A 27,777-nucleotide genomic window follows, 5' to 3' on the forward strand; every position below is an offset into this window, starting at 1 on the left:
CACCAAATAACATTACAGGGACCAAATAACATTACAGGCACCAAATAACATTACAGCGACCAAATAACATTACAGTCACCAAATAACATTACAGCGACTAAATAACATTACAGGGACCAAATAACAGTACAGGCACAAAATAACATTACAGGGACCAAATAACATTACAGGCATCAAATAACATTACAGGCATCAAATAACATTGCAGGCATCAAATAACATTGCAGGCACCAAAGAACATTACAGCGACCAAATAACATTACAGCGACCAAATAATATTACAGGCACCAAATAACATTACAGGGACCAAATAACATTACAGGCACCAAATAACATTACAGCGACCAAATAACATTACAGTCACCAAATAACATTACAGCGACTAAATAACATTACAGGGACCAAATAACAGTACAGGCACAAAATAACATTACAGGGACCAAATAACAGTACAGGCACAAAATAACATTACAGGGACCAAATAACATTACAGGCATCAAATAACATTACAGGCATCAAATAACATTGCAGGCATCAAATAACATTGCAGGCACCAAAGAACATTACAGCGACCAAAGAACATTACAGCGACCAAATAACATTACAGCGACCAAATAACAAAACAGCGACCAAATAACATTACAGCGACCAAATAACAGTACAGGCACCAAATAACATTACAGGACCAAATAACATTACAGGCACCAAAGAACTTTACAGCGACCAAATAACATTACATGCACCAAATAACATTGCAGGCACCAAATAACATTACAGGGACCAAATAACATTACAGACGCCAAATAATATTACAGGCACCAAATAACATTACATGGACCAAATAACATTACAGGCACCAAATAACATTACAGCGACCAAATAACATTACAGTCACCAAATAACATTACAGCGACTAAATAACATTACAGGGACCAAATAACAGTACAGGCACCAAATAACATTACAGGGACCAAATAACATTACAGGCATCAAATAACATTACAGGCATCAAATAACATTGCAGGCACCAAAGAACATTACAGCGACCAAATAACATTACAGCGACCAAATAACATTACAGGGACAAAATAACATTACAGGCACCAAATAACATTACAGGGACCAAATAACATTACAAGCCCCAAATAACATTACAGGGACCAAATAACCTTACAGGCACCAAATAACATTTCAGACACCAAATAACATTACAGGCCCCAAATAACAGTACAGGCAACAAATAGCATCGCAAACACAAAACAACATATGCGCCAAATAACATTGAAGACACCAAATAACATTACAGGCACCACCAAATAACTGGTACCATATAACATTACATGCACCAAATAGCTGGTACCATATAACATATCACATCAAGCAAATAACATTACATGCACCAAATTACATTATAGACAATAAATAAACAATACATGTACTATATAACATTACAGGCACCAGATAACATTACAGGCATGAAATAACATTACAGGCACCAAATAACATTGCAGGCACCAAATAACAGTACAGGCACCAAATAACATTACAGGCACCAAATAACAGTACAGGCACAAAATAACATTGCAGACACCAAATACCATTACAGGCACCAAATAACATTACAGGCACCAAATAACATTACAGACATCAAATAACTTTTCAGGCACCAAATAACAGTACAGGCACAAAATAACATTGCAGGCACCAAATAACATTACAGGCACCAAATAAAATTACAGGCATCAAATAACATTGCAGCGACCAAATAACATTACAGGCATCAAATAATAGTACAGGCACCAAATAACAGTACAGGCACCAAATAACATTACAGGCACCAAATAGCATTACAGGCACCAAATAACATTGCAGGCACCAAATAACATTGCAGGCACCAAATAACATTGCAGGCACCAAATAACATTACAGGCACCAAATAACATTACAGGCACCAAATAACATTACAGGCACCAAATAAGATTACAGGCACCAAATAACAGTACATGCACCAAATAACATTGCAGACACCAAATAAAATTACAGGCATCAAATAACATTGCAGCGACCAAATCACATTACAGGCATCAAATAACAGTACAGGCACCGAATAACAGTACAGGCACAAAATAACATTACAGGCACCAACATTGCAGGCATCAAATAACATTACAGGCACCAAATAACATTACAGGGACCAAATTACATTACAGGAACCTATAACATTACAGACATCAAATACCATTACAGGCACCAAATAACATCACATGCACCAAATAACAGTACATGGACCAAATAACATTACAGGCACCAAATAACATTAGTGGTGGTGCAATAATTATGTGTACCCTGGGATGGTGAATTATAGGCATCAAATAACATTGCAGGCATCAAATAACATTGCAGGCGCCAAATAACATTGCAGGCACCAAATAACATTGCAGGCACCAAATAACACCCGGAAATACAACATTACAGGCACCAAATAACATAACAAGCACCAAATAATATTACAGGCACCAAATAACAGTACAGGTACCAAATAACATTGCAGGCACCAAATAACACCCGGAAATAACATTACAGGCACCAAATAACAGTACAGGCACCAAATAACATTACAGGCACCACCAAATAACTGGTACCATATAACATTACATGCACCAAATAGCTGGTACCATATAACATATCACATCAACCAAATAACATTACATGCACCAAATTACATTATAGACAATAAATAACAATACATGTACCTTATAACATTACAGGCACCAGATAACATTACAGGCATTAAATAACATTACAGGCACCAAATAACATTACAGGCACCAAATAACATTACAGGCACCAAATAACAGTACAGGCACAAAATAACATTGCAGACACCAAATCACATTACAGGCACCAAATAAAATTACAGGCATCAAATAACATTGCAGCGACCAAATAACATTACAGGCATCAAATAATAGTACAGGCACCAAATAACATTACAGGCACCAAATAACATTACAGGCACCAAATAACATTGCAGGCACCAAATAACATTGCAGGCACCAAATAACAGTACAGGCACCAAATGACATTACAGGAACCAAATAACATTACATGCGCCAAATAACAGTACATGGACCAAATAACATTACAGGCATCACATCATGGAGGTATATAAATATTTATATACCTCCATGATCACATAACATTGCAGGCCCCAAATAACATTACAGGCATCAAATAACATATTACAGGCACCAAATAAAATTACAGGCACCAAATAACATTACAAGCACCACATTACAGGCACCAAATAACATTACAGGCACCAAATAACAGTACATGCACCAAATAACAGTACATGCACTAAATAACAGTACAGGCACCAAATAACATTACATGCACCAAATAACATTACAGGCACCAAATAACAGTACAGGCACCAAATAACATTACAGGCATCACATAACATTGCAGGCACCAAATAACATTACAGGCATCAAATAACATATTACAAGCACCAAATAAAATTACAGGCACCAAATAACATTACAGGCACCAAATAACATTACAGGCACCAAATAACAGTATATGCACTAAATAACAGTACAGGCACCAAATAACATTACATGCACCAAATAACATTACAGGCACCAAATAACAGTACAGGCACCAAATAACATTACAGGCACCAACATTGCAGGCATCAAATAACATTACAGGCACCAAATAACATTACAGGGACCAAATAACATGACAGGAACCTATAACATTACAGACATGAAATACCATTACATGCACCAAATAACATCACATACACCAAATAACATTACAGGGACCAAATAACATTACAGGCACCAAATAACATTAGGGGTGGTGCAATAATTATGTGTACCCTGGGGTGGTGAATTATAGGCATCAAATAATATTGCAGGCATCAAATAACATTGCAGGCGCCAAATAACATTGCAGGCACCAAATAACATTGCAGGCACCAAATAACATTGCAGGCACCAAATAACACCTGGAAATAAAATTACAGGCACCAAATAACATAACAAGCACCAAATAATATTACAGGCACCAAATAACAGTACAGGTACCAAATAACGTTGCAGGCACCAAATAACACCCGGAAATAACATTACAGACACCAAATAACAGTACAGGCACCAAATAACTTAACAGGTACCAAATAGCATTACAGGAACCTATAACATTACAGACATTATTAAAATAACATTACAGGCACCTAACATTTATACAGCCACCAAATAACATTACATTTTTATATGATGCAAAATTTGTGGTCTCTATTATCACTGAACCTTTAAAAAGGAATTCCCTTTTAAAGGGAATTTTTATTTAGACTAGTTCGCGAAGGTCAGAAGCTGCAGGTCACAGCTAGTCGGGATTATGCACTTTCAGTTTCTCACGCGTTTGAACGGGAATTGGATTGCGTACTTTTTCGATGTCTAGTGAGCAAATTTCTTCAATATTTTGAGAAAATGATGTTAAATTTTCTATTCTATATTGTTTGGTAATAATGTCTTTTGCCAATAGTATGTTTAAAGTTGTAATTTTGTGTTTTTGATCGCAAAGATCGGATATTTTCGTTCCCGATTCGAATTCTGAACCCCTTCGCAAGGGTGCCGATTTCGGCAGAACTTTGACGATAATTTTGCCTTTTTGGTCACTAAAATGCATTCGATCCTTAATTTTGTTTCAACCGAGTCTTAAATTAGCAAGCACAATAAGGTTGGTACCACTTTTATATACATTGATAAAATTTTAAAGATTTTTTTCAAGTTTCTAACCGGCGCAAATCGTTAAGTGTGTATTTCCAATTGACATCCAAAATGGGAAATACGAGTCTGATGGACATAGGAACGGCGTCTGGCGAGTCTAGTCACAGCAGTGGTCACAGCTCCGAGGGAAAATCAAAACATGATCAGATATGAAGAAACAGGAATGTCTTTTTAATCATGTATATTTTATTCGATAAGTTATGGATGACTTGGAAATTAACCCTAGGATTCTTTCAGCAGTTAAAAAGGGTAAGGAATAATAATGATTTATTGCGGGAGGGTCACGGGCTGCCGCTGTTGATGCATGCATTGAGTAAATCATGTTTTACCTATAGCTTTGTAAGCTTACTTATTAGGCCAAGTAAATAAAAAAACATGTTTCTCGTCCCCTCCCGCTTCCTTTTTTGAAGATTTTGCAATTTTTTTTTATTTTGCAATCTTTCTGTCATAACTTTTTGTAAAGATACTAGAGAAGTTGCAACTTCTTCTTATAAGCCTTTACAATAGTATTAGAGGCATTTGTGAAGTGTTTTGTGATGACCAGAGGGGTTGAAATCTCATGTTTTTCAGCTTCTAATCTTTACGCTATAAAAAGGATAAAAAGCGTCTAAATAGGGCAATTTAGGGCATTTTTTTAAATAAAAAATAAAAAATAAAATGCCCCTCTTCCTCCTATTTTTTCAAAACCTGGACGAGAAACATGTTTTATTTTTTACTTTGCCTTATTACAATGTAGGTATCCCAGGCAAACCTTAGTTAACACATTTGCTAGTCAGCCAAATTCGCCGACAATGTCAATGCATATTTACATAGAAATTTAAAACAACTGGCCGAAGAAGGAAACCTACATAATTATGTTTTCTATACTTCACTTGACCCAAATATGATTTTTTATTATGGTGATAAGACAATCGCACATGGAATTTTAGAGGGATTTTGATAGCAGTTCCATTAAAAAAGCTGCTATCATAATGAGACTAAGATCTAGAAACACCCCCGAAATGCCGTTTTGGGGAATTTTGCTAGCTGAATCTTTTTGACATTTGATGAAAGTCAATCTTTGACAACATGTAGTTCACCATGTAAACTTGTATGGCTCAAAATTCGGACCGCTCGCCATTAAGCTACTGTCTGTGTTTTGAAAGTTGTTAACGTTTTAATGATCCCCGATTCCCGGTCGATTATTTTAGCTGTACGTCATGTCACGTGCATGACGCAAGTGGGTAGGCCCTACCAGCCAAACTTCAGAAAAAAAATCATGATCGCCGATAACGATGTGATGTGGGACTTACATAGGATTACACAGAGATATTTCTTGCCAAAATTTGACCATTTCTAGGTAGCTTGGCCCTACTTTGTCTGCGTTATATGAAAAGGACAGTCTTAAGTAAGTAAATGTGCAACGCTTTTGATGTTTTGGGAGACTGGGAGGGATCAGAACAAAAAAATGATGGAGCCTATTCTTGACTGTGTAATATTCCTTCACCACATTGCCGTACGGAGACAGTCTTATACAATGGACAGATAGTATCAGTTTGTGAATGAGGATATCGTATAAGTTCCTTGTACTAGACAAGATGTAACTTTGCTACGGAAAGTGCTATGAAAAAAAGGTTTTCAGTTTTTGGCTTTGTTTACTCAAGAGCTTTAATTTGATATATAAAATGATGCAGTTTGATGGCAAATTTGAATTCACCTAGCATACCTACTTATTACTTGCATGCTGTATCAGGTGGTGGCCGCATTTCATTCTCTAAATTCAGTAAATTTTCATCGTCAACCGTGTAATTGAATGGGATTATTTTGAAATTTTAAAACGCTTGAAATATCACAAACAAATAGGCCTATGGATAAATTAATATAAATACAAGCTAAAACCGTTGGGGTTCGATAATGAACCCCACAAAACTAACCGACTACTGTAAATCAACTTAATTTCGCGGATACTTTATTTCGCGAATTGGGGATTGACAACATTTTCTCGGAGATTTAATTTCGCGAACATTTTGACATGATTCTAAGTCTTCCGAATTTTGAAGTCAGTAAGCTTAAATGCATTTTAATTAACAACTTCCACGTCAATAATATTACAAAAATACCTTAAGAGGAGCATAGGAGCATGCTGCACTGGGTCTATAAAACCATGATAAAACATGCACTTCCATAGTTTGAGCATATGGTTTGAGTAGGCCTACTACTACAGTACTACTATTAGTAATATATTCCATCACAAGGCTGAATATGATTCCATGAATTAGCTGGTGATAGTAAAAAATGCTCTTCTGATCATTTGGCGATGTTTTGATCGTTTTGACAGCTGACAGCTACACCACTGTGGCAAATTCATTAGCACTACTGAATTCCCTAAACAGCTCTTCATTTTATACTCACAAAAGTCACAAAATAGGAAAACACATCAATTCTTTATTAGGCCCTTCGCACTTGATTATTAGTTTCCTGTTTACCGCCCGCGTCCAAAATTGAAAATCTCAAAATAATTAATTATTTTATTTTATTTCTAATTTTCTCCTTTAAAATAACTTTCAACTACTTCTACTTGCCATTTTCTGACTTTAATAATATCAACAATAATGATAAATGAACAAGGAGCACAACTCCACCCTCACTTATTTATAAAATCAAATATTGTTGTGAAATAATTAAATGCCCGCTCTAGTCAAATGAGTCAATAGTTGCTTGTAATAGTTCAAACTAAATAAAGAAATAAAAGATAATTAATAATTAAAAGTCACCTCGTCCCTTTTTCAAAATCTTTAACAGGAAACTACGGTAATAATCAAGTGCGAAGGGCCTTATAGTAACACTAGTCCAAAAAGAATGGCACGAGTGGTGTGTTCGATATCTTCTCTGGATGAGCTGAGCACATGTTTTGTGGGCTGGCCGGATGTGCTCGTATTCTTATTCTAAGTCTCAATTTACTGACACTTGGCACGTACAGATCGGGGTCAGATGGTGGCGACTCGGTGAGCCCGGTCGGTGAGGCAGTAAAGTTTGAACAAATACTGTTAGTGTTACTTGGTGAAAGAAAAATGTTTTATGACTTGCTTACAGAAGTTATAATGAAATTGAAAGATGGAGAGGGAAGAAAAGAAAGGAAAAAAAATATAGCAGAATTAAAATAGGGAAATAAAAGACATCTTGTTGACTTCTGGGATCAAGACTAGCAAGCATGTTGTGACTTTTCTGTGGCAAACGATGTCAGTCCGGCAGAAACCATAAAAATGTGCCATCAGTATGCACCAAATTTAATAACCAAGGTAAAATTTTGTCAATAATACAATAGAAAATACTATAGGGCCTATTGACTTGTAATACTATATAAATTGGGCAGTAAAGTTGAATATTTTTACAGAGAGTTGATGCTCCTGCAGCTAAAAAAACTTTCCATTGCACGATCGTGGCTGTATTGTGAACTGTGAGACGTAGAAAGCTTCATGCACTGTGAGTCTAGTTCGCATGATTTCAACACTATTTTAAATTCGTGTGATATTTAATTTCGCGAATGTTGCCTTCTCGCGAAATTAAGTTGATTTACAGTATATTGGAAAATGCCGTACAGCCGGGCGGTTTCACAAGTTGCCTGCTCGATCATGTCATCCGCCGCCTGTGCTGTATGAAAGGCAAACCTCAGTAAACACGTATGAAAGGTGAATTCAAATCCCGTTTTGTGATTGGTTGCAGAATTAAAACATTCATTGCGATCGTAAGCCAATCAATGAACGTGACAGCCTTTTCAAAATGGGACACCGCCAGCAACGTACGTCTAACCTGATTGGTTTACAAAACTACTTAGCCAGTCATCAGCGTGCTCGCGTTTTAAGTGATTTCACGTGGTGATCCAGCGATCGAGTATAAATTCAGCTTGACAACTGCTCTCGCATGTGCAATAACAATACATGGACACAATCACTGACATTTACACAATGAATATAATGAATTGTTTATGACATGCATCGACTGGATTTCACGATCGAAGTAAGGTTTCTGGCCTGTTCCGGCGTGAATATCCTAAGATTTCTGCATCAAAGATGCTTCCGATGGCCAGTTTTTTGCGGACACTTTGATAACAGGTAACTTTTATACGTCATAGGGTAGAAACGATAGCTATACAAAGTACAAAATAGGCCTATACATTTTGTTAAATTAAAATTATGTGCACAAAAATGTGTTTCCGTACATTACGCAAATGGATGTTACACACAGTGCATAGGTCCTGGTCGAGTTGGTTCCATGAATTCGCGAATAGTCTTTGGATATAGCGAGTGCCTGTAACAGTCTTTGTTTGTGGTGATTATGTCGTACAATGTAAGATAAGGCCCCCGGTTGCCTAGTCCTGGGTTGACTGGATGAATTTGTAGCTCGAAGATGACACTTGATGTTACTTGGTAGTTGGTATAAAGAGTTTCTTTGTAGATGGTCGTCAAGCGTAATTTAGTCCTACGGTCCTGAGGAGGTTCCCACTCTAAGGGGCTGTGCAATAATTATGAGCCCCTCCCCCCCCCAAAAATTTCCAAACGGCTTGCCAAAAATCGCTTGCCCCCCCCTCTCGGCCGCCAAAAATCACTTGCCCCCCCTTGAACATGTGTCATGTATGTTGCGAGCGCAGTGAGCAGAAAAATTTGCACATTTAAACGTTTCCAAACTGTTTTCCTAAGCCTTTTAGAGCGTTTTATTAAAAAGGCGCCCGTGAATGCGTGCCAAAATTGCTTGGCCCCCCTCTCGGCTTGCCAAAAGTGCTTGCCCCCCCCTTCGCTCGCCAAAAATTTCTTGACCCCCAAATTTTACCTTCCCCCCCAGGGCTCATAATTATTGCACAGCCCCTAAATCAGCAAGAATTTTAGTGAAACTGGACTCCCTGCTGTAATCGCCAACAGCAAACCTGGCAGCTCTTTTTGGCTAATGAAAGTCGATTCAAAGTTTCCCGTTACCCTACTCCGCTCAAAACAAATTGCTGGCCAGATATTTCTTTATTTTGAATAAATGTTGATTTCTAACAAACTTTTTAATATACAAATAAATAATTGTGTTTTAAATATATCATAAATCTCTTTCTGTTGATTTTCAGGGATTTTCTTTGCAGTAGGAGCATGGTATATGGCTAATAATGAATTAATAATGAATACCTACTCAATTTTCTGTCCCGCACTTTTGATCTGCTCTGATCTCATCCCGTAAAAATATTGTGAAACTTTTGATAATAGTTGTACAATCACCTTCATTGTGGTTGTAAACTACATCTGTAAACTACAAACTGTGATTTATCACATGTATACATAATGCCAGTTATTGGTTTATGCCTGTAACAGATGCAATAATGAAATGGTATAAAATAATGAATAATGAAATGGTCACCTACACAGTTATGAAAAATTATGTAACGGGAAACTGGGAATTGACTTTCATTAGCCTTTTGGATTCTTTCTAACTTATCCCCATCTGATTTGTGCTGTGGATCCCAGATCCCGGAGCAGTACTCAAGCTTGGGTCTTCATCTTCATTATCTTCATTATGTTACACGGCTACAGAACGTTTGGTTCCATGACGCCGTGGGGTGCAGGCGAGCAGCTTATTGCTTAAAATAAAAGGGACGCTTTAAATTTCTCCAAGGTTGGTTGCGTTGTGGAAGCAAGGGGCAGTCTATTCCAATCACGAATAGTTCTAGGAAGGAAGGAGTTCTGATATCTGACAGTTCTTGTTTCAATAACTTTGTATGCATCTGCGGTGAAGTGCCTACTGGAATGATTGGTATCCCTCTGCTGAAGTTTGGTGAATGTGCTGGGGGATTCTCCCTTGTGGACGAAGTAAAATTGACATAGTCTGGCAGTTTTTCTTCTCTCAACCAAACTTTCCCACTCCAGCTCTTGAATCATTTTGGTTACACTGGACTTGCGACGAAAGTCGCCAACAACAAATCTAGCAGCTCTTCTTTGGACTCTATCTAACATCTGAATATATTTGGACTGGTATGGGTCGGTGACTGCCGCCAGCATATTCGAGGTGAGGTCAACCAACGCCTTGTATGCTTTAGCTTTAGTTTCTTTGCTGCACTGGTAAATATTTCTTTGAAGAAGCCCGAGAATTTTGTTGGCTTTGCTAACGGTGCACCGGTAATTTGAGTTCCAGGTGAGGTCTTCAGCTATTGTGACGCCAAGATATTTGTGTTCTTGAACTTGAGCAAGGGTTTCACCAAGCATGGTATAATCATGGTGAGATTTGGTCCTCTTTAACCCAACAGACATGGTGTTACACTTTTTGGGGTTAAATAAGGTCATCTGCCACTTGGATGCCCATTGACACACATGATTTAGGTCCTGCTGAAGCTTGATACTATCCTGGTCATTTGCAACCGTTGTATACAAGATTGCATCATCAGCAAATAAGCATATGTTGCATTGGAGACCCTCAACGATGTCATTGATATAAATCAGGAATAACAATGGCCCTAATACAGTTCCCTGTGGGACTCCAGATATAACTGGATGCCATTTAGATGTTTCCCCGTTGATGATGACTCTTTGCTGCCGTTGACTCAAGAATGTACCAATCCAATTGAGAGTGTTGTTTCTTATCCCATAGTGATGAAGTTTTGATTTAAGGCGTTCATGGGGCACACAGTCAAATGCCTTAGTAAAATCTAATATCAAGGACTTGTAGGCAATAGACTTAGTGCTGTTGTTGCAGTTAGTATATGTTTCTCTTCAGCAAGCCCAGCATTTTATTAGCCTTTGTAATAGTTTGATTGATTGTGAGTAGACCATTTCAAATCATTGCTAAGTTCAACACCGAGGTAAATTGTAAAATATGTATTTCTATGTAAAATATATATATATTGTGTTTGGGCCCTGGTTTGGGCCAATTTGGCTGACTAGCAAATGTGTTAACTGAGGTTTGCCTTTCATACATGTACCTACACATTTTAGGTATGAAAGGTGAATTCAAATTTGCCATCAAACTCTATCATTTTATATCAAATTTAAGCCCTTGAGTAAAGAAAACCAAAACTGAAAATCGTTTTGTCATAGCACTTTCCGTAGCAAAGTTACATCTTGTCAAATATTGAGTTTCATCAAAAATATTCAGCCAATATTTAATGCATCAATTATAAAACAAAACAGCATAGTCTCGTGCAGATTTTCTATGTGGGACTGCTGTCAAAATCCCTCTAAAATTCCATGTGCGATTGTCTCATCACCAAAAAAAATCATATTTGGGTCAAGTGAAGTAGGCCCTATAGACAACATATTTATGTAGGTTTTCTTGACGAATCTTTTCTTTTAAATTTCTATATTATATGTATCGTGTTTGGGCCCTTGTTTTTGACAACCCCTTTTCCATGAGCATGACGAGTAAATCTTGGTCTTTTGGGGGATTTCAATCCTTAGAAATGGATACCTGTCCACGGTCAACGGAAATGGGTAAGGGTTTCAAATCTGGAGCCTCGCACGCCAACCAAAAAATATCGAAGTCCCCCCCCCCCCCGGGACTGGACAGGCATGACAGGGGATAGTAATTGCCCTTATATTAACCTCCAGGGGGTGCTACAGGCAGCATTTAGTTATCACAGCTGTGCTTCGTTGCTTCCTGCATCAACTAATTCATTGAACACTTTGTTTTGCAGCCCGTTTACGTACATTTACATCTATTCTCCATCTATCGGCATCTGATCTAGAACGACATACTGGTTTGTCCTCCAGTGACATCAAGCTACTCCTAACAGCTGTCTCAAAGGAGGTCTACAAGAAATCACGTTTGACAGGTACCAAGTAGACATGTAGACCCATGATACACATGATACTATATTATTGCAGTAACTCTACTCCATCTCATATCGTCACCCTGCTATGACAATTGCCCAAGTCATTTTTTGTAATTTTGAGAACAAAGTACAAAAAATATGGTTCAAGCATGTATCGGTTACGTAATCACCCTAATTGTTTCTGATTATTACATGTATCTTTAATTTGTAGGATACATGTAATTTGTTCTTGTGCAAAGATTGGTGAATAAATGTTAAAATGCATGCTCAAATCATATTGTGTACTTTGTTCTCAAAATTACAAAAAATGACTGGCAGGCTGACAATATGGAATGTAAGTCCTCCTTGATGGCAATCCCAAAACATGCTCGACCGATAAATATGGGCTCAATTGATCCAATTTTATATCAAACTTGGGTCATAGCTGCATTATGGGTACCTACATGTATTTGTAGTTCCAAGGTCACATACGGAGCTCAGAGGTTTTTTGAGATTACGTTTGTTTGTTTGACCACTCATACAGTTTGACATTTAACTGTTATAATATCTTTCCGAATTCAAATCGCCCCATGGTGGAGGCATTGCAATTGATGCCTTGCGGCGAAAACCACGATACTTATATTTCACACAGATCTCCAGAAGGGTTGTATCAATGTTCATTAAAGCATTGCGCAATTTTAACATTTTGTCACACGTTATGCAAAACAGGAGTGATTACCAATTAATAGGGTGCAACTCTACTAGTCTTATTACAAGACTGCCAAACCCCAACCATAAACTCTGTAAATGAGGACTGGACTCATCAAATCTAGCAAGTTGCAATTCGGTAATTGTTCCTTAAAAGAATATTGATTAATCTTGCAAAGGAATTTATGTGAATCATTTTATTCTAGCAAGTTTGCAACCAATTTAAAATGTTACAAAAATCATCTGATTTTATGAAACTCTGTTTAAATTGTTTGTTTTGTTACTCACACAGATGCATGTAATCAATTCACAATCACAGATTCTTTTTCACCCTATTTCTGAATCAAATTCACAGAAAATGGTCAAAAAACATGGTCTTCAGTGTTTGTTTTTTCCAGACCAGTTTTCATGCCTGGGCAGAACAAATCAAACAATTTACAAGCAAAAGTACTATGTTAAATTCAAGAAATAAATTTGAAAGCACACAAAATTGATTTCTGCATTGAAGCTAGATGTGATCTGTCTTAAAAATTTATTACCATAATGGAAAATACCCGTCACATACCAAGTTTTCCATGGTGGACACAAATTAGTTTGAAAAAAAAAATGACCTGTGGTATTTATTCAATTTTAATAAAACCTTTATGTTATCACATTTTCATCCAATCCAAACAGCTTTAGACCTGTACCAAGGCTCATGTCCCACCACAGCCCATCTACTCAAGTTGAGAACAGGATGTGACATCTTGGATGAGTTCCTGGGTGGCGGTATCCTATCGCAAGGCATCACAGAGGTAGCTGGGGAAAGTGCAGCGGGGAAGACGCAGTTTTGTATGCAGCTATGTCTGACAGCGCAATTACCAGAGGACTCTGGGGGATTAAATGGGGGTAGGTAACATGCTTCACTGATCTATGGCACAAGAGATTGATTTATGTACTTGTCAACACTCAACACCCTCTGGTAGAGTATAGTCAGCTCAATAGTGAGCCATGGTCACCTGTTTGAGGACATACATTGTACACCACCATTGGCCTGAAAATATCTTTCAAGGAAATCAAAATCTCAGGGATCCATAGATTAGATCATGTGAAGTTGCTTACTTGCTTAAGATGAGTGGTGTCCTCAAACTACAACAGCATGCCAAATCCCTCTGTCCTGCATGGCCATTCCCAAATCCATAACATCCAGTCCAGTGTCCTTTTTCAATACATCCACATACGTTAAAGGGGGCCGGGTCTACCAGGTTTTCTGTTTCCATGCTTAGGTGTCCAATGGATCAGCTAGGCTACAGGCTCGTTTTTGCTTCTGTATGCATGCCCAGCGAAGTGTGTCCTCCTCTCTCTGATCTTCTGTGGCAGTTTTGGTAGCTCACCATACAGCTCTTTGTTCGTTATGTGCTGTGTCCAGTTGATGTTGTATAAATTGCTCTAAGCATTCTTGTGGAATGCATCAAGTTCTTTACATAGTCTGGGAGACAGACTATGTGAAGAAGTAGTAGTTGAAAACTAAATGAACGCTATTTGCAATGGATTATGGGATGTTCTGAAATCGTCCTCTGAGCTGTAATGTGTAAATGTGTACACTTATAAATAGTACTGGATTCAAACTGTAAATAGTGGAGATGTACTGTACAACAAAACAATTTTAGCATCAGCATTTGTTGTGTATAGATCTGCAAAACAGTAGAATCTGTGAGCATAATAAATGTTAACACAACAATTTTGATTCAACTGAATGTCTGATTTCTGATCCACATCCAAGAGCTGCCAAAAAGAGTATTCTTATCTTACTCACCATTTTTGTGATTCAAAATGTCTCAATCATATTGATCAACCTTTTCTCAAGTGTAGTCCTTTGGGTACATTATAAATTTGCATGTCGACTGCTCAGTGCCAGAAGTGGGCAAGTGCAATAGCTGCCATGTGTAGCTGCCATGTGTAGATGAATACAATATACTGCATGTAAATTGCCATATGTTCACAGGGCAGCTATTGCACTTACCCACTTTTGGCACTGAGCAGTTGATGTGTTCCCTGATAAAGGATGACAACTGAAGACAGTATTCAGTGAAAAATATGCTTCCTACTTACTATAAGCAAACCAATATCAGCTTCGGAGCGATTGCCGAATAGGGTGCAACTCTACTAGTCTTATTACAAGACTGCCCTACTCTGACCCTAACCCTAAACTCTGTAAACGAGGACTGGACTCAAGTCTAGCAAGTTGCACCCTATTTGGTAATTGTACCCCAGCTTCTATCATGGCTGTACCCAATCCCATGTCCCAAACATCCTGGCTCAAGTACATTTATTTATTGTGTAATTGCAGGTGCGGTGTACATCTGCACAGAAGATGCGTTTCCCAGCAAAAGGTTACAGCAACTCATCACAGTATTTAATAAAAGACAGGGTCCAATCATGGCAAACAAGCTAGCTGTAGGAGATCACATCTTTGTAGAACATGTATCAGAAATGGTGAGTATGAAGAAATAAATGAGAGTAGGGTATTTCCAAACTATGGTCTTTTGCTTTACCAATTTCAGACAGGTAATTCCACAACATAACAACTTGGGGTACGTAGAATCCCACCCTCTTGGAGTTTGCTCTCCTATTGCTTGAAAAGATTCCATTTGGTTGGCCGTCAAAGTTTAGCGCCCTTGTAAAATTAGGAGCTATTAGGGAGTTTTAAGTACACCAAATGACAAAGTGCTTTGAGGATCATTTTCTTCCGAATTAAGTTGTAACCCACTTGGTGAATGTGGTCACTCACCGGCTAGTATGGTTGTGTTTGAAATGCCTAATGTCAGCAAAAATAAGATACATGTTTTTATATTTTTTTTTGGATTTCAAGGGAAGGGGGTGTCAATTAAAATCAGTACTTTATACTATTCAAAAAAATATATATTTTTGATCTTGAAGGACCATGATAAATGTCACACTGCACCTGAAGGTCTTTGTTATGTTCAAAATATCAAGCATGTGCCAATGTCTATGAGCATATCAAAAGAAAGGCAAAGCTTATAGCCCCCTACTGTGCTATCCATATGGTACCATGTGAAGGTGGGATTTGAGCTGCCCATGAACCTGTATACTATACCAGTTCTACAGACCTAAAGCCACGATTTTTCCGTGTTACAAAATTTAAATTCTGTGTTACAAATTGGATGATTCCGTGATTTTCTGTTTTACATTATAAAGCACTGAAAAGTGAATACAAGCATGTTTTTAAAAGTGTAATTTGTCTTATATAATTATATGTACCTTTTTATTGTAGTCTCCCCTCAACATCCCCATTAAAATTAAGCATCATCAATTGTCTTGTGATTACTTCCGATAGCTGTATCGGCCAGAATCTTGCATCGTAGGCCTAGAATAAATGCTAGAATGGATTGTTTATTGGTTGATTACTGCTAAATTATCACTTTTCTTTGTTTTCTTTCACTAATTTGTGGCATTTTCAAATTTCTGTGAGCAAACACTGAATTCTGTGAATTTTTCCATTTTTCCGTATCACGGAGAAATCGTGGCTTTAACCTTACCAGATCCTTCCTTCTTGTTATTTTCTTTTTCACAGGATCAGTTATGGTACTGTATAGACCAGCGTCTACCCCTGCTCATTGCCAAAGGTCTGGTTAAACTCATCGTCATAGACTCTTTAGCAGCCCTGTTCAGAAGTGAGTTTGATTCAGGAGAGATGTTCTCTAGAGCAAAGCAATTACAAAGATTTGGAGGAAGGCTACATGCCTTGAGTCTCAAACATAACATAGCTGTGGTCTGTGTTAATCAGGTAGGCAACAATTAATGATAAAAAGGTTGGAGACCTGATCGAAATAAGGACAATGTTCCAAAATTATTTTTGAGTTATGAACTGATTTACTATTGAAATCCTTATGTTCTTTGAATACCCTATGTTTTCAATAGTACATGTAACTGAACTGTAATTGTAAGAAAAACTTTTTTTGGTATTTATGCCTAAACTAAACAGAACTAAATAGTTGATGTGGTTGAGAAATAAAACATGTATCGCATACATGAATTTTGACAATTGACCACTCCATTCTTGAAATATCAGAATTTTACAAAATACCTTATTTTCAGTCGGTTCTATCGATTCAAATATCAATAAATGATATGTATCTGGAGTACCAAACACTGCATGAGGCATTCTTCTTCTTAGCGTGTCCAAGCGTGGGGTCAAATGCGCCCGAGCCAATAGCTGGCGCAGTGACAAGCAGAGTCGTTGAATTCAGCTAGGCCCTCATGTGTGCAGTGTTGCCCCATCTGTGGACAGACCAGCAGGTGTTCCATAGTCTGTGAAACAGTTCCACACTCACAGGTAGTGTTTTGTCCTTCTGGTAGGTAGCCCCATTTCTGCAAAGCGACCTTGCACCTTCCGACCCTGATCTTAGTCTGTTGAGACACCGCCACTCAGGCCACGTGGAATCAGCTCCAGGTGGTAACTGCTCACTGGGTTGCAGTCCCATAGCTGGTGAATTGGGAGGTCTCTCTTTCCACAGGGTGAGTCTTTCCGTTTCCTTGGAGACTGTCCCAAGAGGATGTACTTTGCCTAGGAAGCTTCCTCTGGATCTAAGGCATTTGGGTGCAGCAGTCTGGTTGAACATGGGGTGCTTCATATCAGTGGTCTGACGCTCATGCTCTTGCATCCAGTAATAAGTCGACAGCATGAGTTGAGTGCTGGGTCCACCTTCTTGGCATGAGGTGATCTTCCCCACACTGGGCAGGCATATTCAGCACTAGAGTAGGCCAAGGCTGTTGATCTGAGAGTGTCTGGTCAAGCTCCCCATCTGGATCCAGTGAGCTTGTTCAAAATGTTGTTTCGTGAACAAACATTGCTCCTTGTCTTCTCAATATGGGTCTTGTATTATAATAATAATAATAATAATTTATTCTTATATAGCACATTACAAACAAATCTCAAGGCGCTTTACAAAGCATACATAAAAGCATAAACACATTGCAACGATATTTAAATATACAGCATTAAGATACGAACTAACATTTTAAAATTAACAAAGAAAATAAGTTGATGTATATTGCACAGTTACGTCAGAGGCGAGCAAAGGGGGACAGTAGCATGTGAAATATTCAACAAAAACATGCAAAATCAAAGCCAAAAGAACACAAGATGCATATTTCACACAAGGAGCAAAACAAAAAAGGCACACGCAGAAGCAGCAAAAAATGGACATGTGAAATAGCCACCAGTGCAAGAGGCAAGAAATTGGAAAACATACAATGCATATTGCACAGAAATGGAGTGCTTTAAAGCACAAAACAACAAACGTGGAATACGCATAGTAGGCTTTGACAGAGGAAATTCATAAATTTAACCTATACAAAAAACAACAAAATCAACTGAATCAATAAAATTAATTACTTGCATGCAAAATTTACATAGTAAAAACTGGTTTTCATAGCGCTTTACAAAAACAAACATATGAGCATAAACACATGGCAGCAATATCTAATATACATAATTAAAATACAAACCAGCTTTATAAAAATGACTGAGGTAAAAAAAAAAAAAAAAAAAGTTGATGTATAATGCACAGTTATAAAGATGTGTGAAAGTCCACATCAGTGGCGAGCAAGATAAGGACTGATTATCATGTGAAATATACTGCAATGAAAATACAAAAACAATTATTTAGGTCCATGCCGCACAGTGTGCCGTGTGTGATCTTTAATGGAGCAAAAAGTGAGCAAAAAACATAAACAACACACCAATGCAGCACGGGATTGCACAAAATTATTCTAAGCGGATATTACATTAAATTTTTTTTCATTTGATTAATACAACAAATGGCATCAGTAAATAACATCAAGAAATTTAAAGACACCGGAACAATTTGTGAGCAAGAACAACGAAATTTTCAAATAACAACAAATTCCCTGTTACGGTGTTCATGAACATAAAATTACAAATTAAATCTGAAAGGTTCCACACAGTAAAAAATAATTGACAACATTAATACACGAAAAATACTGTTCATATACAAAGTCAATGATATTGTTGTGACAATTTCAAATGATAGAAGATCAGAATAACAACAATAATGATGAGAGCCCTGGACTGAGGGGAGAGGTTCCAGAACTTCACCCTGCAGTCAATATATTTCATACAACAAAAAATATGAGCAAAAAATTGCACTGCGGATATGGTATGGCAACCTGATCATATTGCAGCATTCTGACGAAAACATGTGTGCATACTACACAGGGCTGAGGGGAGAGGTTCCAGAACATCACCCTACAGCCAAAAACAATATTGCGAAATAACATACAAAACTAGAGTGACCGGCACAGCATGATAAAGGAGCACAGAACTGAGGGGAGAGGTTCCAGAACATCACCCTGCAGTCAAATACTTATAGCATCAAAGCATAACACTCACACATTAAAATAATATATTGCACTGCGAAAATTTTCATCTTGATGAAACATGTATAAAAACAGCCATGAAAAGACTGAGGGGAGAGGTTCCAGAACATCACCCTATAAAATTGCAACATAAAATATACAACAACAATCTGGCATGGCAGGTAAATATGAACACATTTACACATCTTGGCCGAAGTGCTGAATGAAGAGGTGTGTTTTCAGATATGATTTAAAGATGCTGAGAGAGGATGCTCGTCGAACATGGATTGGAAGATTGTTCCACAAATTAGCTGCTGCATAGGCAAATGATCTGTCACCGTAGAATTTAGTTGCTGAAGATGGTAGAATCAAGCGATACTCCGATGAAGATCTCAGAACTCTGGTAGGTGTATACAACTGAACAAGATTTGAAATAAATTCAGGTGCAATACCATTCAGGGCTTTGTATGCGAGAAGTAAGATCTTATAAGTAGCTCTTTGTTGAATTGGCAGCCAATGGAGCTTTTTGAGCGAAGGTGTAATATGCTCACGTCGCGAAACGCGAAGAACAAGCCGAGCCGTTTGTGAGAGTGTGTGGTCGAGAGTGACTCCCAGATATACGGGTATTTCACAGTGCTCTAGTATGGTTCCAGACCAGGTTACATTCAGTTGACGTGTAGCTTCACGGTTGGGGAGGTGGAAAGCACACACCTGTATCTTGGATGGGTTGGCACGGAGGTCGTTTTCCTCATAGTATGGCGTGAGCTCATCCAGGGCTTTGGAGAGTCACTGTTCCACAACAGTGAAGTCGGTGTGTTGTGCACTGATGCCAAGATCGTCTGCATATATGAAGCGCTGGGTGTCTTCACTTCTCGGTTGATCATTGGTGTATATATTGAACAGGAGAGGTGCGAGAACATTGCCTTGGGGGTAGTCCGATCCTGAGTCTTCACCACCGGCTCTTCTTGTCTCCAAGCTCAACAAAGAACATCCTGTTGTCAAGCATGCATTCGATGAGCTCCGTCAGGTGGATATCTTTGGTTAGCTCCAGGATTTTGCTCAGTTTTGGCTCCTGATGTGTCCAATATTTTACACTACAAACTATAGGACCAGGAGCCATTTTGGGGACCAGAAGCTCATTTTAGCTCCTGGTCCAGGCATACTTAATATAAGGCCTGCATCTATGATTGACGGTATTGTAAGCTGCTGATAGGTCGACGAAAACAACTCTGGTTACCAATCCTTCCTTTAAATCCATCCTTGATAAGCTGGGTAAGGTTGAGAACTTGGCTTGTTGTTGACTTGCCAGGACGGAAACCTGCTTGTTCTGGAATCGGTTGCTCATCTACCACAAGTGTCAGTCTGTTGAGCAGGAAGCGTTCGAATAGCTGGTAGGTATGGCTGAGAAGCGATATTGGTCGATAACTCTTTGGGATGGATGGATCTTTCCCTGGCTTCAGCAGGCATTTATTGTCATTGATCGATATTTGAATCTGTGGAACAGATTGAAAATAAGACATTTTCCTGAAATTCTTATATTTCAAGAACAGATGAGCGGTCAGTTGACAATATTAAACTAGTATGTAATGGCTGTTTTATTCCTCAATCTAAATCAACTGTTTGAAATATCCCAAAATTAATGTTTATGACAATACAATGCTTTCTTATGTCACATTTGATTCTTGAAATGTTGTCCTCATTTCGGTTGATGGGCCACAAACAGATCAACTTTGGTAGATTACTATAATAGAACTCAGGTTTGTCATAGATTTGCACATGATATTGAAAATAAAATCATTGAAGGGGAGTTATGATTATTATCTATTATTTCATTTCATTTCATATCATATTTATTAAGTCTTATCAACAACAACAATTGACATTTTAAAAGGCACATATAGAAAATACTTAAATACATTTTATAAAAATAGAATAAGAATATAAACAGCACATATTTATAGAGAGCACGTTGATAAGACCAAGGATAGCCCAAAAAGCCATGGAGGCTTATTTCCATTGGGGTCCTTTGAAAGGGGACAACATCAATGACAAAAGAAGGAAACAAACGAATCAGTCAAGTACTAGAACTACCCCCTTCTTGTGATCTTGCTTTTGTAGCAAGATGAGCTTTTACTTCTTTTTTGAAGTTGGCATAGCCATTGATGGATTTAATATTGCTTGGGAGACAGTTCCAGGCCTTGACTGTAGTGTATTGGAAGGTGGTACTACCAATTTGCCCATGAAACTTTGGAACAACAAAATTGAGGTGGCTATCCCTGGTATTATACGGTGTCTTTCAGTTACTTTTATAAAATGGTCACTCAGATAATCTGGAGACATGTTATTAAAAATTTTAAAAGCATGGTTAAGCTTCAATTGTTTAACTCTATCAACAGTATTTAAAAACTCAAGCCTATCAAGTTCAGTCTGGCCAACATGTGTCCGTGAGTCCAGACCAAGAATGAACCTAACAATTTTATTTTGCATGACTTGAAGTTTATTTTGGAGTTTTTAGAAAGACCAGAGAAACAAGAAGAACAAGAATAATCAAAATAGCACTGAATCAAAGCAGACACTAAAGTTTTAAGAGTTTTTGATCAAGAAACTGAGCTTGTCTGAATAAAAATTGAGTCTTGCACCAGCCTTTTTAGAACCATATTAGCAATTGATTCACCTGATAAGTACTGATCTAATGTGATACCCAAATATTTAACAGATTGGGTAGATTGGATAGGTTCATTATTGCACATGACATTAAAATCACATTGTTTCTTCAATTTCCTGTGTGAACCAAACAGAATGGCCTCGGTCTTACCCAAGTGAAGAGACAGCTTATTGTCAATAAGCCACTGTTGACAAGACTCCAATTCCTTGCTGAGCTTGGAAGAAATTTCCTTTGGATCTTTGCCGTCAATAAGCAATGCACTATCATCTGCATAAAGTAAAAGCTTACAGTCAACACTAATCGGCATGTATAGATTGACGTAGCAGAGAAAATAAAAGTGGCCCCAGGACACTGCCTTGGGGCACACCGCATGTAATTGCCATAGGTTTGGAGTTGGATTTATTAACACAGACTATCTGCTGTCTCTCACTTAGGTAAGACCTAAACCAATCTACTGATTCAATCCCCATTGCACGGAGCTTATTGCACAAAATATCGTGGTTGACCGTGTCAAAGGCTTTCTGTAGGTCCAACATCACCATACCAGTGTAATTGCCTTGAGAAATCTGTGTACGCACGTGCTCAGTGAGGTGAATAAGGCAAGTGTCGGTAGAGTAAGTACCTCTAAAACCAGATTGATGGGAATAAAGAAGATGATGGTCAGTTAAATACTGGTAAAGTTGATTGTGCACAGACTTCTCAAGAATCTTTGAGATTACACTTAGTATGCTGATGGGCCTATAGTTACCAACCATTGATCTACTACCTTTTTTAAATAGTGGGGTGACACGTGCACACTTCAATTCAACAGGAACTGAATTGGTTAAAATAGACAAATTAATAATAGAAGTAATAGGATCTTTCAGGACAGAAGCCCCATCCCTTAGAAATTTAGCAGGAATGTTGTCCAATCCAGTACTTTTATTAGGATGTAATTTGCACAATTCAGAAAAGACAAAATCAGTGGTAACAGGAGAGAGTTTAAAACTACATTCAGTTATACCTTTATCAGAATAAAACTTCTGGAATTTTTGCGAGTCAGTGCTGAATTCATTTTTAGTGAGAGGAAGCTTTTTGACAAGGTTACTAGCAACAGTGGTATAAAAAGTGTTGATGTGATCAGCAACTTTAGTAGAATCAAAACAAATTTCACCATCAATTTCCAAAACAACTTTGCACTGCTCTTTAGTTTTAGTACTGTAGCCAAGGGCTTTCAACTGCTGCCAAAGTTTTTTGGGGTTATTTTCAAGGTGAATTACCAGATCAGCCACTGGGCCGGATTAAAACGGTCACTAGGCTGGATTAGAAGAGTGGGAAGGCCAGATTGAATCAGTCAGCAGACCGGATTGAATCAGTCAGCAAACCGGTTTGAATCAGTCTGCAGACCAGATCTGGCCTGCTCGATCACAGCATGGAAGAAAGAGATAAGAAGGAACCACAACGAACGCATTCACTTTGTCCACTCCCTTTACCGACATTTAGTTGACATTGTTATTCATGAGGATTTACTTTGATCAATACCCAGCGTTAAATAGGTGATTGGTATTGTATTCCATGTATTTGCATGTCTTCTGGAGCGTGTGTGAAGGATGATTTGAACTAATGACCTTCCGTGCAAGCACCCTATAGGATTTTCTCTGGTGACGTGATCATCGGTCATTGATGGCCTACATCTTTTTCTTCCATTTTGCCCAATTTTTCCGAACTTTGATGGCTCTTTTCTCAGAGTTGGCAGTCTTTGGCACTAAAACGAAAGTTAGCTAGTTACGATTATACACATATAAACTATTAAATTAAACAGGTTTTATGTACGGACTCAACCGAACATTGTGCATTATTTAAGAACATTTTACATCTATTTTTCATCGAAAAAGTCACCAAAATCTTACCTTATTTGCTGAAGATGAAACTCAGCAAAAAAGCGGCCGATTTTGATTACCTTTTCGATGTTTTATAGGACATTTTCTGCACAACACGATCAAGAAAACAGTTTGACTGTAGATCCCAAAACAAAGCTACTATACATGTTCAGAGCATCAGTGAAATTCCATAATCTTACTTCTGGGTAGCGTTTGCTTGTTCGTGGATGGGTTTGTTATAAATTTTTCCAGTAATGATTTCGCCAAGCATCGATCGCGGTAAATGGATTATACATGAAAGGAAGTACAATTGATAGCTTTTCTTTTCATGCGTCAATAGATAAGCGGATTAAAACTTGGCCGATCGAAGTCGTTGTGGTTCCTTCTCATCTCTTTCTTCCATGATCACAGTATATTTCGCACACCTAATCTTTTGTGGTCAAAATGTTTGCATTTGATCCTTTGATTTATTGTGATTGCTTTTACTATTAATGTATTGATTGATTTGATTGAGTATTGATTGATTGATTTGCATTCAGGTAACAGCCAACATGAGACCATCATCGGCACCAGGTACCAGCAACATGATACCAGCACTCGGCTTGACTTGGTCCAATTTTGTCAATACCAGATTGATGCTTAAGCGTACCAACTACCAGTTAGCGCCCTCTAGAGGCAAAGAGAACAATACTGAGACAGTTAACGAACAATACATGGTAGCTGTGAGAAGTATGGAGATTGTCTTTGCACCACATTTACCCAATAGATTGACTTATTATGTGGTAGATGCTGATGGGGTCAAAGGCCTGAGGTGACCTTTGGCCTTATTTCCTCTAGTGATGTATGGAAACATTTCAATTTGCCATATGAGGTCAAAGGCCTGAGATGACCTCAAACTTTATTGCCTCTGATGGACTACATGTATATAGGGAAATATTACAATGTGCCATATTTGGTCAAAGGCCTGAGGTGACCTTTGGCCTGATTGCCTCTGGTGACTTTACATGTATAGAAACATTTGAACTTGCCATATGAAGTCAAAGGCCTGAGGTGACCTTTGGCCTTATTGCCTCTGGTGACTTTGCATGTATGGAAACATTTCAATTTGCCATAATGAGGTCAACAGCCTGATGGACTATATAGGGAAATATTACAATGTGCCATATTTGGTCAAAGGTGACCTTTGGCCTTATTGCCTTGTAACTTTATATGTATAGAAACATTCCAATTTGCCATATGAACTTACCGTATGAAGTCAAAGGCCTGAGGTGACCTTTGGCCATATTGCCTCTGAATCTGATGACTTTACATGTATAGAAACATTGAAATTAGCATATGAAGTCAAAGGCCTGAAGTGACCTTGAACTGTATTGCCTCTGATGGACTAAACATGGGAAACATTACAATGTGCCATAATTGGTCAAATTCCTCAGGTGACCTTTGGCCTTATTGCTTCGGGGGCGTTACATTTTCCCAAGGGGGGCGTTTATTCAAGGTCAATTTTAGAACGATAATTCCCGTTAAAATCATTAGGTAAACTTAAAACTCACGCTGAAATGACGACCTATGAACTAGAAACACTGACTTTTGGTTCACTTCTGGGTTTCCACTCCAGATTTTCATTCGCCAATTATTGACGCTATTATCGACCATGTGGGCAACTTGGTAAGCTTACTACACAAGATAGCATGGAAATATCAGCATTTTTGAAACATCTTGGTTGAAAAAAGTGGTGGGGGGCGTTTATTTGAGGGGGGGGGCGACTATTTGACGAAATACGGTATGTGACATAATTCCTGAGATGTGTATGTTGATGAAAATAATGTATTATAAAACAATTTTGACAAAATGTGTGGAGTTTCAGCAACAAAAGACCCCTTTTTAATTGGTCATGTCATTATCATATATTTAAAATGGAGGTATTATTTGTTGTAACTCCATAATTTTGATAAATTTGTATGTATTGTCATTTCATAAAGACTGAGGTCAGAACCCATTAAAAAGATGAAGTTGGGCTAGATTGACGCCTTTAGATAGCCAATATTCAGGTTGATGATTGAGAAACTCCTGGGCAAAATTTGTGTTGGATTTGCCACCAGAATCTGGAGAAAACAATTTGCGCAGTGTCCAAGTTAACCAACCTTGTTCATTTTTGATCACGTAATTATTTTTAGAACATTCAGCGTGTCACCTGTCTCAACAGCGCAGTAAGACAATGACACCTTGGAAGTTGCAATATGGTTGGCCACAAAGTTGCGAGTTAAGTGGTACTACACCCTGCCCAATTTTGTGCCTATTTTTGCATTTTCTCAAAAATTATAGCGCATTGGTGACAAGTAAGATATGTATATTATAGAGGCAAGAACTGCAACTACTGCACTGGAAATTTAATTTCAGCACAGACAACAGTTGTGGAATTACAGTCAAAAATGAGAGAAAACCAATATTTGATCAATAAATCAATAACTACTTGCCTTGAGTTGCTGAATTTTCAGTGCAGTAGTTGTAGTCCTTGCCCCTATAATATACATATCTTACTTGTCACCAATGCACTATAATTTTTGAGAAAATGCAAAAATAGGCACAAAATTGGCCAAGGGTGTAGTACCCCCTTAACTGCACTTTTTGGAATGTTTATTATTCAGTGGTCACAATTATCTATTCCAACTCCAGTGACACCTTATTATCTTCCCTGGACCTTTGGATGCATTGAAAAATCAATATGAAGGACTGCAGTGCTAATTTCATGCACCTCCAGTTAACGTGTACCTAGTCCTACCCAGGAAAATATGCATCAGGTGTCAATTGATTTGGAACAGATAATATCAAGTATCACTCATGGATGTAAATCTTCCGGAAATTTGGCCCCCGGAAATGTTGGGTTTTTTTTTGCATTTCCGGAATTGGATGTGTATAATTAATTAGTCATAAAAAGATCTAAAAAAACTTTTTAGGAGGGGGTGATACTCTGCAGCCTATTTCCGGATAAACCCCCTATTAAATGTTCAATAAACCCCCTAAATGTTCAAGCCCTCGCCACCTATCCAAGGATCAGATGGATTTTCAGGAAATGGATGTGTTGCCCATTTAGAACCCTGTATCACACAATATGTGGATCCTGGGTTTCTCGACCAGAAGTCGGTTTGACCAAAATTCCCACAATACAATATGCAGGGTGCTAGCATTGTGTCCATTATCACGCTACACACACGATCAGCATAGTGTACATTATGTGTTCATCTGTGACGTACACTATGGATTGTTCCACATTACGCAATGACGGTAATTTCGGTCAAACTGACTTCGGATAGAGAAACCCAAGAACCGCATATATAAATGCGCAGTCGTTCAGTCTAGAATTGAGCACCACATTCCAAACTAATTAGTACCCTGGGTCAATTTCACTAAACTTTACAAAGCTTTGCAAGTCTCGAAATGGTTCGTAAGTTATGACGAGTCGTAAGTTCCAGTTCGCTAAACTCACTGAACGGTACCCTTCATAAGTAGGGATTTACTACAGGGACCCTTCGTAAAGTTATCTACTATTCGGTATTCGTAACTTTACGAACGGGTTAAAAGTTTTAATGGACCCCTGGATGAGTAAGT

General features: G+C 38.1%; 1 protein-coding gene across 1 annotated transcript; it reads left to right on the forward strand.

Annotated features, from left to right (window-relative positions):
- The first annotated feature begins 4,964 nt into the window (after nucleotides 1-4,964).
- LOC140166400 (DNA repair protein XRCC3-like) lies at nucleotides 4,965-25,258 on the forward strand. Its single transcript, XM_072189894.1, has 6 exons — nucleotides 4,965-5,051; nucleotides 12,442-12,579; nucleotides 13,942-14,154; nucleotides 15,596-15,741; nucleotides 16,841-17,053; nucleotides 24,711-25,258. The coding sequence occupies exons 1-6, from the start codon at nucleotides 5,003-5,005 to the stop codon at nucleotides 24,984-24,986; spliced, it is 1,035 nt and encodes a 344-aa protein (XP_072045995.1). The 5' UTR covers nucleotides 4,965-5,002; the 3' UTR covers nucleotides 24,987-25,258.
- The last annotated feature ends 2,519 nt before the right edge of the window (nucleotides 25,259-27,777 follow it).

This window comes from Amphiura filiformis, chromosome 1, assembly GCF_039555335.1.
Source record: "Amphiura filiformis chromosome 1, Afil_fr2py, whole genome shotgun sequence".
Classification (NCBI taxonomy): Eukaryota; Metazoa; Echinodermata; class Ophiuroidea; order Amphilepidida; family Amphiuridae; genus Amphiura; species Amphiura filiformis.

Bases quoted from the DNA above. Each gene is read 5' to 3' on its own strand.
- LOC140166400 (XM_072189894.1), top strand. From the start codon at position 5,003: ATGGATGACTTGGAAATTAACCCTAGGATTCTTTCAGCAGTTAAAAAG. The intron at 14,155-15,595 runs GTAGGTAACATG...GTGTAATTGCAG, and splicing joins CTCTGGGGGATTAAATGGGG to GTGCGGTGTACATCTGCACA. The intron at 17,054-24,710 runs GTAGGCAACAAT...ATTTGCATTCAG, and splicing joins CTGTGGTCTGTGTTAATCAG to GTAACAGCCAACATGAGACC.